We start from the raw sequence: 12,466 nt of genomic DNA on the forward strand, positions 1-12,466 counted from the left end.
ATTTGCTGTGTTTTTGAAATGTTCCTTCACTGTTTTAAGAGGTTATTTTTATATTTCACCGAATTTGATTGTCATTTCCCATGCCTTAATTTAGCTCAGATTTGTGGCACAGTCCCTCAGTAAGGCACGCTATATCAGTGGTTTAGCTTGAATAGAGCGAAGACAGTGACTCTTTTTATACCTCTTTTCCATTGAAGTTCTTCAACGTATTCCATTCTTCCCCGTTTGTGCTTTCGTTAAGTTTATACGATATTACCCATGACGCCTCGCTGGTTGGTTTTGAAGTGTCCACAGAGATGGTACCTTGATTGGGATTTTGGTGTCTGTAGCTAACGTTCGCCTGTAGCCACTGCTGAGTGTCCCTGTAATGTGCACACCATTCTCCTTCGGCGCCTGATAGGGACTTGCTTGCACTGTAATTGAGAGAAATTCTTTCGGACGAGGAATCAAACGCTGAGTCAGGAATTACGGCTGGGTCACCAATACCAAGTGCCTCGTGTGGAACTTAAAGAGAGCAACAATAGTTTAAGCCTCTTACGCAGACTTCTTAAAGAAGTCACGCAATCTTTTCCAGTTAAGATTGCGGGACGTGCCCAAAATATGTGAATTTAAATGTAAGTTAAGAAAGAAATAAAAATGTAAAAAAATACCAAGTGCCTCGTGTGGAACTTAAATAGAGCAATATTAGTTTTAGCCTCTTAAGTAGACTTTTTCCGAACGAGTCACGAAATCTTTGCAATCTTTTCCGGTAACGAGGTAACGATTGCGTGACGTGCCCAAAGAATGTAAATATTTACGGAGATTGTCTTTGAATTTAAAAATGAATAAGAAATAAATATGTAAAAAATCCTTTAATATGTAAAACCCTCAAATAATTAAAAAATAGTTAAATCTGCATTGACAAAAATTACACTTTATACCCATAAAAGACCCAATTTTAGCGTAGAAATACTGTATACCCAATTTAAAATCCCCCTGTAGACCGTATACCTAAAAACCTTGGCCGACCCTGAGAGAAATTACACATAACAAATCTGATTAAACAAAATGAATTGACATTAGAGCCCGATGACTGAGCTTAGGGAACGGTTTTTCTAGTTAACCCAACCTTTTTTTGCCTTAATATAAACAAGACGCTGAAAGAAAAATCTAATGAAGAAATATCAAAATTTACTTTCAATTATTAGAAAAATAGGGAAAAAGTAATCACAATACTCACCATGATAATAAAACACTTCAAGGTCATCCCAAGTAAAGCTAGTAGTTTCAGCAAAAAGTCCAAACCCATCCGTTTCATTATCTTGGTCATATCCCTCAGGTAAGCTGTAAGCATTGCCAATAAACGACTCGCTATGTCGTGGAATACTAAAGTTTTCAAAAGTAATCCATAAATCTTGCAAACCAAACTGTGGTCCCTTAGTAGGGTCACTGATAGCAGCGAACGTTTTGTTGCTTTCCTTTACGTCAATTTTAAAAGGTTGCAAGCCCAGTACGTTATTGATGCTAAATAGAAAGGCTGAGCCAGATGAAATAAACCGGATGTTTGGACCTAAAAAGAAAACCGAAAGTATATTTGTGACTATCCTTGATAGAAACACGTGGTGAGAGAACAACAGTTGCCATTAATGCCGGCGAATAAGATAAGTTTATGGAGTGGCAAAATTAGTAAGCTTTGGAGTGTATACTTGCATACAGACTTGCAATGGGTTGATTTGCAAAACGGACTCGCAAGTGCACGCAAGTTGCCCAAAGAAGTCATTTCAGTGTTACAGACTGGATTTTCTTTTGACTCGCGAAAATGAACTGATGCGATCAAAAAAGACTTCCCGTGCTCGGAAAGAAAAATGGTTTCGATTAACAGTATGAATTCATTCAGTAAATCAAAAAACATTAAATACGAATGATAATAATCATCTAACTGGCTTTTAACAACCAATGATTTGCGGGCAACTTGCAACTACCTGCATCTGCGCTCAAGTCCTGGTCAAATGAGTTGAGAGGTTTTGTTTACTTTGCGACTTTGTTTGGTCGGCGCAAGGCTACCTCGTTAAAACCTCTTACTGGGGACTACAACCTCGTTCCCAAGGGCGCTTTCTTCAAATGGAAAATGCGTCCTGGGGATGAGGTTTCTCGGTTTGTGGACGGTTTTTGTGATTATGTAAGTAACAAAAGTTATGGTTAGTGAATTTATAATGATAAAAGCTGAAATGTCCTTCCACAAAATGCCGAAGACCGCAAATTTGTGCAAGCTTACCTTAAAGTTACTATAATTTGTTAGCGGCTACTAATTTTAGCGATTTTAGCGAGTTGGGCAAAAATCGCTAAATTTAGTGCTCGCTAAAATTTGTCTCGGTCAAAGTTAATATTCTTTAGATTTAAGTACCCCCCTCCCACTCAAAGGGAAACAAAATTAAGCATAGTCGACTTGAAAAATTCTCTTAAAAATAGATGCCGGTAACTTTGTTCTTTCTGGAAATGCAAATGTTCGTTAAATTTCAAGTGAGTTTGTTCTTTTACTGAACATTTATTTCCATCTTAGCTATATGTTCATTAAAACTGGTTTACACGATATCACTAACTTTTTAAATTTTTCGGAAAATCGCTAGATTAAATGGTCGCTAAATCTTGCTCTGAAAAAATTGCTAAAATTAGAAGCCGCTAAAAATAGTAACCTTAAGGTATTTGTATTAAAACAATTTCAAACAAACATTGCTTTCACAATCTAAACAATAACGAGCTTAGATGTCGAAACGTAACAACGTTGAAATTTGCAATGTAATACTGAAAGGCAAGCTCTTCTTTTGCGCATTTTTAATTTTCCCGCCTCTACAGAAGCGTCCCCAGAAATGCGTGCGCGACCAAATTTCTGACGTTTTAAGTGACGTTATTACCTCCCCAGTTCTGATCCAAAAATCCTCCAAAGATAAACTCCCTGACTTGTACCAGCGTTATGGTAGGTCCCTTGTTGTCGCATTGTGAGTGAAAGGCATGCGCAGTGAAGCCGTCTGACCTGGCGTGGTAACAACGAGTCCACTTGCTGTTGTTAGGAGTTACCGCTGACACCATAGACTCAAGGGCTTCGTGGTATTTCTCGTTTTGTCCGAGAATGTAAGAAGTGAATTTAACTAGCAATGAAAAAAAGACAATGATTAATTCACAATATAAAACATGAATCAATACATGTTTTTCTTTTAGCCTTACCTCCATGTTTCATCCAGAAGCTCACGGTAAAACCTTCCTCACATAACGACGGATTTCCTGGACAGCGGTCATCAAAGCGTCCTAGGATCACGTGACCTCCACCCTGAAGACTCATTACGTTAGTGTCCAGGTCCACGCCATCGCCTACCACGTTGCCTTGCCACACAGAACTGTCATCAGTTATGATATTTTCTTTGGCGCGGGACAAGCTCCAATGAATATTGTCTGTTGATTGTTTTGAATGTATGTATTATTCATTAAATCACGGTTAACGGAGTTTCAGTAGTTCATCATGTGAGATGTAATATATCAAACACTAAAGAGAAGAGAAGAGAACTGAAAATACGAAGTGGAGAGGGGTCTTTGTGACAAGTGTGAGGTGTATGCTGGATATGTGATGAACATTGGCTATCGTGTTACATATATTTTTTTAAATCAAAACTACGACAAAGTAGTACATGAAGAAATAAAATCTTATTAAAAAAAGGTTTGCTTTCCCTTACAATTTTGTATACAACTTTTGACAGAAAGGTAACCCTATTTCATACCTTCCATAGAAAATAGTTTTCCTTAATCCCCCTTAAAATATTCAGATGAATCAACGGTTAGGTGCGTCTGTTCGTCCGTGCTTCCGTTTTGAAAGGCCCTTTTAAATACCTAAATAACATTTCTCCTAATATTTCCTTTCCTTTGACACATGAAACCTCTTCCCTTTTATACACATTCAGCCTGAAAAAAGGTTCCCATTTCGGGCGGGGCCTCCCCATATAGTACTGTAGGGAGCACCTTCTCCCAGGAATGGGGGAGACTTCAGCGTGCGATGATGATAGACGTCATTTTAATTTACTGAGACAAGAAATACCTGCACTTGTACATGTCGAAGGAGACGTTTTAGTGACGTTTTCATGAAGCCAGAACTGAACCACTGACCATTGAATTGCATTTCCCATTTGTGCGATACAACCACGTGACGTCTCGCGAATGAATGTTGACCATTTAAACTCATTCCAAATATTCAATTGACTTAAGTGTCCTAACACTGTTCCCTTCACTCCATCAGTGCTGTTATCTGATGAAATTCCAATTCTCAGAACGCTGCCAGGTTGTATGAGCAAGTTGTTAGGGCGAACATCTCTTCCTTTCTTCCTCAGACCGTCCACGAAGAAATAAATCCATGTCCCGGAATATGGTCCCATTAGACACATTTGATGCCAACTGTTATCAAAAATATTCACCTCTGGGAGGGAAAAATCGCTGGAAAAAAGGTAATTCGATAAATAGTTCGTTAAAGAGCGATTTTCGATTGAATGTCGAAAAAACAATAATAAAGTAATCATTCTGGCCAGTCACAAAGGATGAAGAGAATTCAGTCAACCAATCAAAAGTCGAAGCAGCAACATGAAGCCGACGTGAAGCGCCAGAAAACGTTAGTAAGCCAGTAACAATTGGCTTTGGTGTTACTTTCTATTGGTAGAGAAATTGGCTCGAGTTTTTTAAACCAATCACTTAATATGTTTTTTTATAGCAGAGACGCCTCCTTCATTTCATTTCATGATCCGAGTTCAATTCATCTACATCTACATTTAATTCAGTCGGTAAACTCTTTAGACATCAGACCAACTTTCCTCACAAATATATTACAAATGTAAAGCTAAATTAAATAAAATAAAAAATAAAAATAATGTCTAAAAATTTAAGCAGAATTACATTAAGTCCTATTTTCTAGCTTTACATATTAACTTACTTAAAATATTTTGCTAAATTGGTTTTTAAACTTTGTAATGAAGAAAAATTATTGAATTTTTATTTTTACGGTCGATTCAGGTTCCTACTATTTTTTCAAAGAAAAAAAAAAGTGTAGCAGTTCCTGCTTTGGCGGCGCGGTGGTTGCGTAACATTCTTGTTACAAGGCCAAACAAATAAACCCGATAAACCATTTCCTAGTCTTTATTATTTCGTGAAAAAAAGTCGAGATAATTGTTACTTTTACTTACTAGTCAGTGGCATTCACAGTGAGTCTGAACGCTGAATGTCCTTGAATGGAGAACGCAAAACTGTTGTTGCGTGACGGTTCGTCAATCGATAACACTGTGAAGCGTTGCGTGACTTTAGTGGTCAGCAGTTTCATCCACCAGCAAGCTGTCAGTTTCGTGATCTTGGTCAATTTCAAAACCCGGGCATGTGCCAAGTTGTCATTCTTACTCAAAGCAATGGAGTAGTCCCATTCAGCACCTGGAAAAAATGAAACCAGAGTGAGGTTAATAACGTGGTTTAGGGTTTGGGGCACTTACCCGGTGGGGGAGGGGGAGATGGATATCCCTGCCGTGGACTATATGGGAGGGGAGAGGGGGTACCTTTTGATGCTAGAGGAATAGTCGACTCCCGATAACTCGAACCCTCGCTAACTCGAACCTCGCGCTAATTCGAGCCAAAATCGATTTCCCCTGGATTTCCGTCATAGATTTACTGTAATTTTACCCTCGGTAACTCGAACTCTCGATAACTCGAACCTCCCGCCAACTCGATCAATTTTTGTTTCCCTTCAGGTCAGTTTCTACAGTTGAATCTCGATAACTCGAACCCTCAATAACTCGAACCTCCCGCTAACTCGAACCTTATCCGATTCCCCTTCAGGTTGTTTCTTACTAATACCCTCGATAACACGAACTCCCGATATCTCGAACCTTTTTCGATTTCCCTTGAAGGTTCGAGTTATCGGGATTCAACTGTATGTAATTTTGCCATAAATAAATCGAACCATGTTTGTCAATACGTGACAAGTCAAAACAAACAGTGAACTGTAGTCCAAAACATTGAATTTATTTTGAAGCAGCCGTGTATTAATTCTTTGTCTTTTTTTGCATTACACAAAACATATTTCTCGAAAAAGTAAATCACACGGAACTCGGTAGCAGTAGCCCAACATTGTTCTCTTCAGTTGAAACCTGCAAAGTTCCCAGTACGTACCTGTACTTCCCCTGCTGCTTTGCTTTGTTTTGTTTCACGTTACGTTACGTTCTGATTTATACAGTAATCTCGGGAGTAATGTATTGTTCCATTTTCACTCGACTTCTCTACAATTAAATTTGGTTAAAATGTACATTGTATGAATCAAATACAGTGAACACGACATATTTCCGGCCATTTGTTCTCAACTCTCGATAACTCGAACCATTTTCAATTTCCCTTGAAGGTTCGAGTTATCGGGAGTCGGCTGTATATAAAAGGGCAGGTATTTCATGTGTTGAAGTATACGAAAGGAAGGATAAACTGTTACTTAGGTATTTAAAAGGGCCATTCTAAATATCGTGAACAGATCCACCGAACGTTGATTCATCCAAGTGTTTTAAGGTGGCTTACTACAGTTTTGAGGTGGTAAATAACCATTCGGCCCCTCTTCGTCTAGAACATTGTTTATTTTTATAGAAAACTTTTTAGTTCTATATTAACCCTTTCACTGTTGCACCCCGATCTTGGACCGTTAGGGCCAACTACAAGTAAACTCTTCGTTGCTACGCGTCGACTCTCACTTCGATCGGAGTGATGTGCCCATCTCTTATTAATAACAAAGGATTTAAGCATTGTATGAATAAAATAAAATAAAATAAAATAAATCACTATATTTAAAGGAGAAGTTCACTCCAGAATGGTCATTTATTTTCTTTACGCCAATAAAAGGTTTATACAAAGATGTGTTATTCACCAAAATTTCAGCCTCCAACGTGCGCTATAACCCTACGAAATCTTTCTCAAAACTCGACAACTGAGCGCCGCCATCTTGGAGCTGGTAATGTATGCGTGACGTCAAAGAGCTCAGCCTGAAGTTTGGCGGGGAAATTTATATACTCGAAACTCCTTGTTTCTTTGTAGTGGCTTTTGTTTGTCAAAATGCCTGTTTGTGCAGCTCCATTTTGTTCAAAGAGAGCTCCAAGAAATACAAAAAACAAGGAGATTTTACTATTAAAATTTTCCCGCCAAACATCAGGCTGAACTCTTTGACGTCACGCATACATTACCAGCTTCAAGATGGCGGCGTTCAGTTGTCGAGTTTTGGGAAACATTTCATAGGGTTATAGCGCACGTTGGAGGCTGAAAGTTTGGTGAATAACATATCTTTGTGTAAACTTTTTATTGCTCATTCTGGAGTGAACTTCTCCTTTAAGTGTATTTGGAACCGAGACCTCCGGATTACAGGTCCAGCGCCCTAGCCACTAGGCCACGCCGCCTCCTGTAAAATATATGAACTTTTCAAATAAAACTTACCTGTGAAGCCTCTTATTTTCATCGATGTGGATTTCAGAGGAAATTTATTCTTAAAAGCCCACCAGTGTACATTAGTATGAAAGGGGATCACATTCTGTGTGTATTTGCCGTTAAGGTTTGCGTGTCCACATTTCCCATACCACCAGCCACCAAGATAGCCGCGGGAACAACTGGCAGCATATTCATCATTGTCTTTATCCTTCGTGGAGAACTTCTTGTTGTGAGCATGATAAAGCGAATTTCCAGCGGTACCACTGTAAGAGCCCAAGTGAAGCTTGTACCAATCCTCCTCGGAATCAACACTGAAATAGTCATACTGAGCATGAGCAGTAACGTTTTCAAAGTCTTCTAGCTCAACCAGAAGTTCTTGATGCTTATTGGTTAGTCGATGGATTTTGTCATTTCCCAGCCAGAACTCTCCATCGAGTCTTCCAAACCCATTTTTGTAGTCAGACCAGTTTCTGTAGAAGTCCACGGAGCCGTCGAAGCGTTTTTGAAAAACTACCCACCCCCCTCCATTTGTAGTTTGGTCACAAAAGACATGAAAGGGACCTTGGTTATCAGGGTCGATGAGATAAACGCCATCTTGTTTGAAACCTTGCTTAAGGAGGTCCACACATTCACGAGCTGAGAGATAGAAAGGTTCAATTCATATAAGTTAGGAGTTCTGTGTTATTTTTTTTGCAAAAATTCCGTTTTCTCTATTTTTTTACCAACAACATCATAATGAAATAAACAGTTAATTCAAATTTACCTGTCTCCTCGCTGTTGGCAATTGAGGAGTAGAAGAAGAGCTGGAAAATGCGTAGATACCAAAACACCTGAAGATTGGAATAATACGATATAATATTTAATTATATTTGATTTACGAGCGAAGAATCAACACCATTCAGGCCTAGACCCCAACAAATTAAAATGTTTGGCGTGAAATAACCTCAATTTTAAGCTGCAAAAAGGGAAAACTCTCACCATTTACCGTTACAAAAAAATTCTCAAACGGCAAGGGTCCAACCCTCCCCCACCCTACCGCCACCTTCTCAAACTGCAATTGACATTACTCAATAATTTAAAAACAAAAACAGTGAACTCCTCTGTTTGGCAGGGAAATGGGTCAATACGTTCAAAATGTTCGTTAATAATTTATAAAGAAAGTTTGAAAAAGTCAACAACGAAATTAATTTTTAATAAGTGTTTTAAACTTTATTAAGTTGTGCTAAGCTTTCCCTTTGCTTCGAGCATTGACTCGAATAAACTAGAATTCCAAGAAAGTTACTAAATTAACAATACTTAGACGTCTCCTATACGTTACATTACAATACAATACAATACCGCTACATTACAAGCAATTAGTTTTGCACAGATAGAGTCAGATTGAAGAAATGTCAAAGTAAACTGGACTGCCTCATTTATGAGATGTTTTTTTTATTAGAGAACTTAAACCGGATCTTAACACTCAATCTGACTCTATCCGTGCAAAACTTTTCACTTAGAACAATGCGTTCCTAATTTTTCTGTACCTCTAATTACATACAAAATACTTTACTACATTCCTCACGCTCTATTATAAAATCATATTCATAAATAGCCATCGCACTTGACATTAACATTGAACTTGAAAATGCTGTCATGAAGACAGCGAAACGTTGTTGTTTACTTTTATCGCTTATTTTTATTCTAAGATATTTTTATGCTAGAGACATTTCGAGTAAGCAACTTTTTTGTTAAACTTTTGAAAGATCGAAACGTCAGGGATTTTTATTACGAAAAGAAACATTTCGGAGGGAAAAAACAGAGGTTGACAGAAGATAAAATCAGAAATAGAAGAGAGAAACGATTCGGTGCAATTGTCACGAATGTTAAGTTTCTCATTTCCTATTTTGTCCTATTTAGTTTCTGGAAGATTTAAAAGGTATAAACTAAAGCGTGTATTTAAGACCAAGAATGTCAAACAACATCTTAAGACCAAGAATGTCAAACAACATTAAGAGTAGTGCGACACTTTCACAAATTAAATATGCTAGTTGTTATAAACAAATCGAAAAACGCAAAATTTAACACTTCTTTTCGTATTCAAAATATTTAAATGTTTTGTAACGAGAAAATCCAAGGATTAACACTTTTATATAATAAAGTTACGCCTAAATCATTTTTCCCTTACGATAAGCGTTTAGCGGTAGTTAAATCTTCAGAGATAATTTAAGTGACAAAATTTAAATAAAAGCAACTTTTAAGTCATTTCGTGCCACCTTCGTTGTCTCGCTTGAACATGTATGTTTCACTGCACTGCTATAAATTTCTCAGTCGTTATTTTTTTTTTAAAAAGTTGCAGTTATGAATAAAATTTGATTTCAGATCTGTTGTCTATATTTTTCCTTGAAGATAGACCGGGAAAAGATAGAAGGAAATGTTTTCACATTACAATTTTAACCGAAAGAATACTGTACAAATATTTCTGACTACAAAAGAAGTGTTTCTGACTTAACTGCAAATCACTTATTTTGTCAAATTTATACTAAAGGTTATAGGATATAAGAAAAAAATTCAACTTACCTTGGACGGCATATCTTTTCTTTTAATGAAAAATCAGCTTAAAAAGTTGTTTCTTTCCCATCATTCTTATTAAAGTTTAAGAAGAAAGCTAAGGTTGTTTGAATTTGGCCCAAATTGTGCTATTGTGTACCATCTGGCGTATTCTCACATTTTCTTACGTTGTTTCAATAGGCATCAAGAACCTGCGTGTTTATCATGCTGTCATTCTTTATGTTCTGAATTTTTGTTTGAAATAATTATGATTAAATGGTGATTTCACACAAATATAGCTCGTTCTTGGCTTAATCTTTTTAGAGCAGAAAAAAGTTTTATTAGACTTATGAGAACACAAATTTGTTATTTTGAAGCGAAATTTACATGATTACATGATTTAAGGTTGCTCAATAGAGAATACAAATGGGGATTTAAAGTCACCTTCGAAGCTTTGCAAGCAAACATTGTTAATAGAAATACAGTGTTATCACTTCCCTACCAAGATAACATTGTAAACATAAAAGATGACAAAAGGTAACAGATTTGCTTGGCTCCGATTGTGAAGGTCAAAATTTAAACTCAGTAGTAGAAAGAAATCTCACATACAGAATACATGAAAGGGATCTATATCAACAGCAGTCGAAACATGCAATAAATGAAGTGATCGCAGTCTTTTTTTGCAATTATAGTAATTGCTTTATTAGCATGAAAACGAATTCAAACCTACAACAGGATTCGTCAGCATGGAGGTCATCATGAACAGAAAGATCATACGTGTACAATTTGTAATTAAAGTGCCTATGAAATGAAAACCAAGTTGAACTCATATGAAAGGCCTTTCAAAATGAAGAAAGATGGTGTTTTCCTTTTCCTGATATCTTTTCTCGTTCCAGAGATATTGACGATTTTGTATTATGCAAATTAGATAACTGATGACGTCATAAGTTTGACAGTAATTGGTGTAAAAACACAAAATCAGTAGTATCTCTGTAAATACTAAAGCAAAGTAATTGAAACTTGGCACCAGTATTGTACCCTAAGAAATACACTACATGTTGCATATTTTGGTGTTGCTATGGCAACACTCTTGGTTCCAAATCTCTTTCATGCGGATATGGCAATCCCGGGTTTTGATCCATTCCAAACCTCATCTGCCATCTTTAGGGTCATTTGGGTATCTAGCGCAATGAGCACATTACTTATGTTTGGAATGACAACATTTACTTCTCCCCGTAAAGCCAAAAATCGTGATATTTGATTCAAAGAAGAAAAAGACTGGAACCAAAAGAGTTGCCATAGCAACATAAACATATGTACCATGTGGTGTCTTTCTTAGGGTACAATACTGGTGCCAAGTTTCAATTACTTTGCTTTAGTATTTACAGAGATACTACTGATTTTGTGTTTTTACACCAATTACTGTCAAACTTCTGACGTCATCAGTTATCTAATTTGCATAATACAAAATCGTTAGTATCTCTGGAACGAGAAAAGATATCAGGAAAAGGAAAACACCATCTTTCTTCATTTTGAAAGGCCTTTCATATGAGTTCAACTTGGTTTTCATTTCATAGGCACTTTAATTATTGACAACCTGCATCAAATCATGCAATTAAACGGGGACTGTGTCACGCCTGAGTTAAGTTTATTTTATTAAGTTTTGTGAAATACTTGCTTTGAAAGTTGATGTTTGCAGAGATATTTCTTCTATAGAACTTAAAGACAAAACCATAGCTTCATTTCAAACAAATGTGTCCCCTGGGCGATATAATATAAAGTTACAAGCAAACAAGATTAACTTTGAAAACTGTTCAGCCCAACAGTATTTCAAAAACCCATATCGTAATCCGTTTCAATCTTTTTCATTTTTGGCAACTCTTGCAACGTAATTATACATTTTTGAATGACACTTTTTTGAAGGAGCATGTGCCATTTATTTTAAGACTTTTTGGGTATGCCTCACGAATATGCCATTTCCGAGTTATCCTTTGCCTCTGTTTCAAAACGAGTCTACGTGCGAAACCATTCAAATGAAAATGAGTTGGATTTGCATGAAAATGGACTTGTAGGTGAAACTCATTTTGACATGGTTTCGCACGTAGACTAGTTTTGAAACAGAGGCAAAGGGTAACACGGATATAACGTATTTTAGATTCTTTTTGTGCAGTAAGTCGTCAAGGTACGCGTCATGTTAAGGTGTAAAGAATTGTTTTAGGCGCACAAGTGGCAATTATCCATTTTATTTTATTTCATTTTTATTCATTTATTTAAATTCTTTTAGTAGGGGAAGAAAATTTAAAAATTCTCCAGTATTTTATGGGCGAATTTATGTTGTGATTTAAATTATCCACAGAAATGGGGTCAACTTATTTTCAACAACCGTGGGAGTAGTTCGTTCTCTAGGAGTTAATTTCTTTATGAATATTCACTGGACTTATTAGATTTCTTTAGATATATTGTTTGACATGATCTTGAGCAT

The 12,466-nt window shown here is 36.7% G+C and overlaps 1 protein-coding gene across 1 annotated transcript in view; it reads right to left on the reverse strand.

Moving 5' to 3' along the window:
- LOC144629838 (uncharacterized) overlaps positions 1-10,312 on the reverse strand; it is a 57,725-nt gene extending 47,413 nt beyond the window's left edge. The window contains exons 1-9 of the mRNA XM_078488055.1: positions 10,015-10,312; positions 8,219-8,285; positions 7,465-8,091; positions 5,196-5,433; positions 4,064-4,455; positions 3,202-3,426; positions 2,892-3,125; positions 1,220-1,549; positions 182-504 (exon numbers count right to left, since the gene is read on the reverse strand). Coding sequence (XP_078344181.1) covers positions 182-504; positions 1,220-1,549; positions 2,892-3,125; positions 3,202-3,426; positions 4,064-4,455; positions 5,196-5,433; positions 7,465-8,091; positions 8,219-8,285; positions 10,015-10,026 — 2,448 coding nt within the window. The 5' untranslated portion in view covers positions 10,027-10,312. The remainder of the gene's footprint in view (positions 1-181; positions 505-1,219; positions 1,550-2,891; positions 3,126-3,201; positions 3,427-4,063; positions 4,456-5,195; positions 5,434-7,464; positions 8,092-8,218; positions 8,286-10,014) is intronic.
- Between the last annotated feature and the right edge of the window lie 2,154 nt (positions 10,313-12,466).

Source organism: Oculina patagonica, chromosome 11 (assembly GCF_052425735.1).
Source record: "Oculina patagonica isolate OP01 chromosome 11, crgOcupat, whole genome shotgun sequence".
NCBI classification, from domain to species: domain Eukaryota; kingdom Metazoa; phylum Cnidaria; class Anthozoa; order Scleractinia; family Oculinidae; genus Oculina; species Oculina patagonica.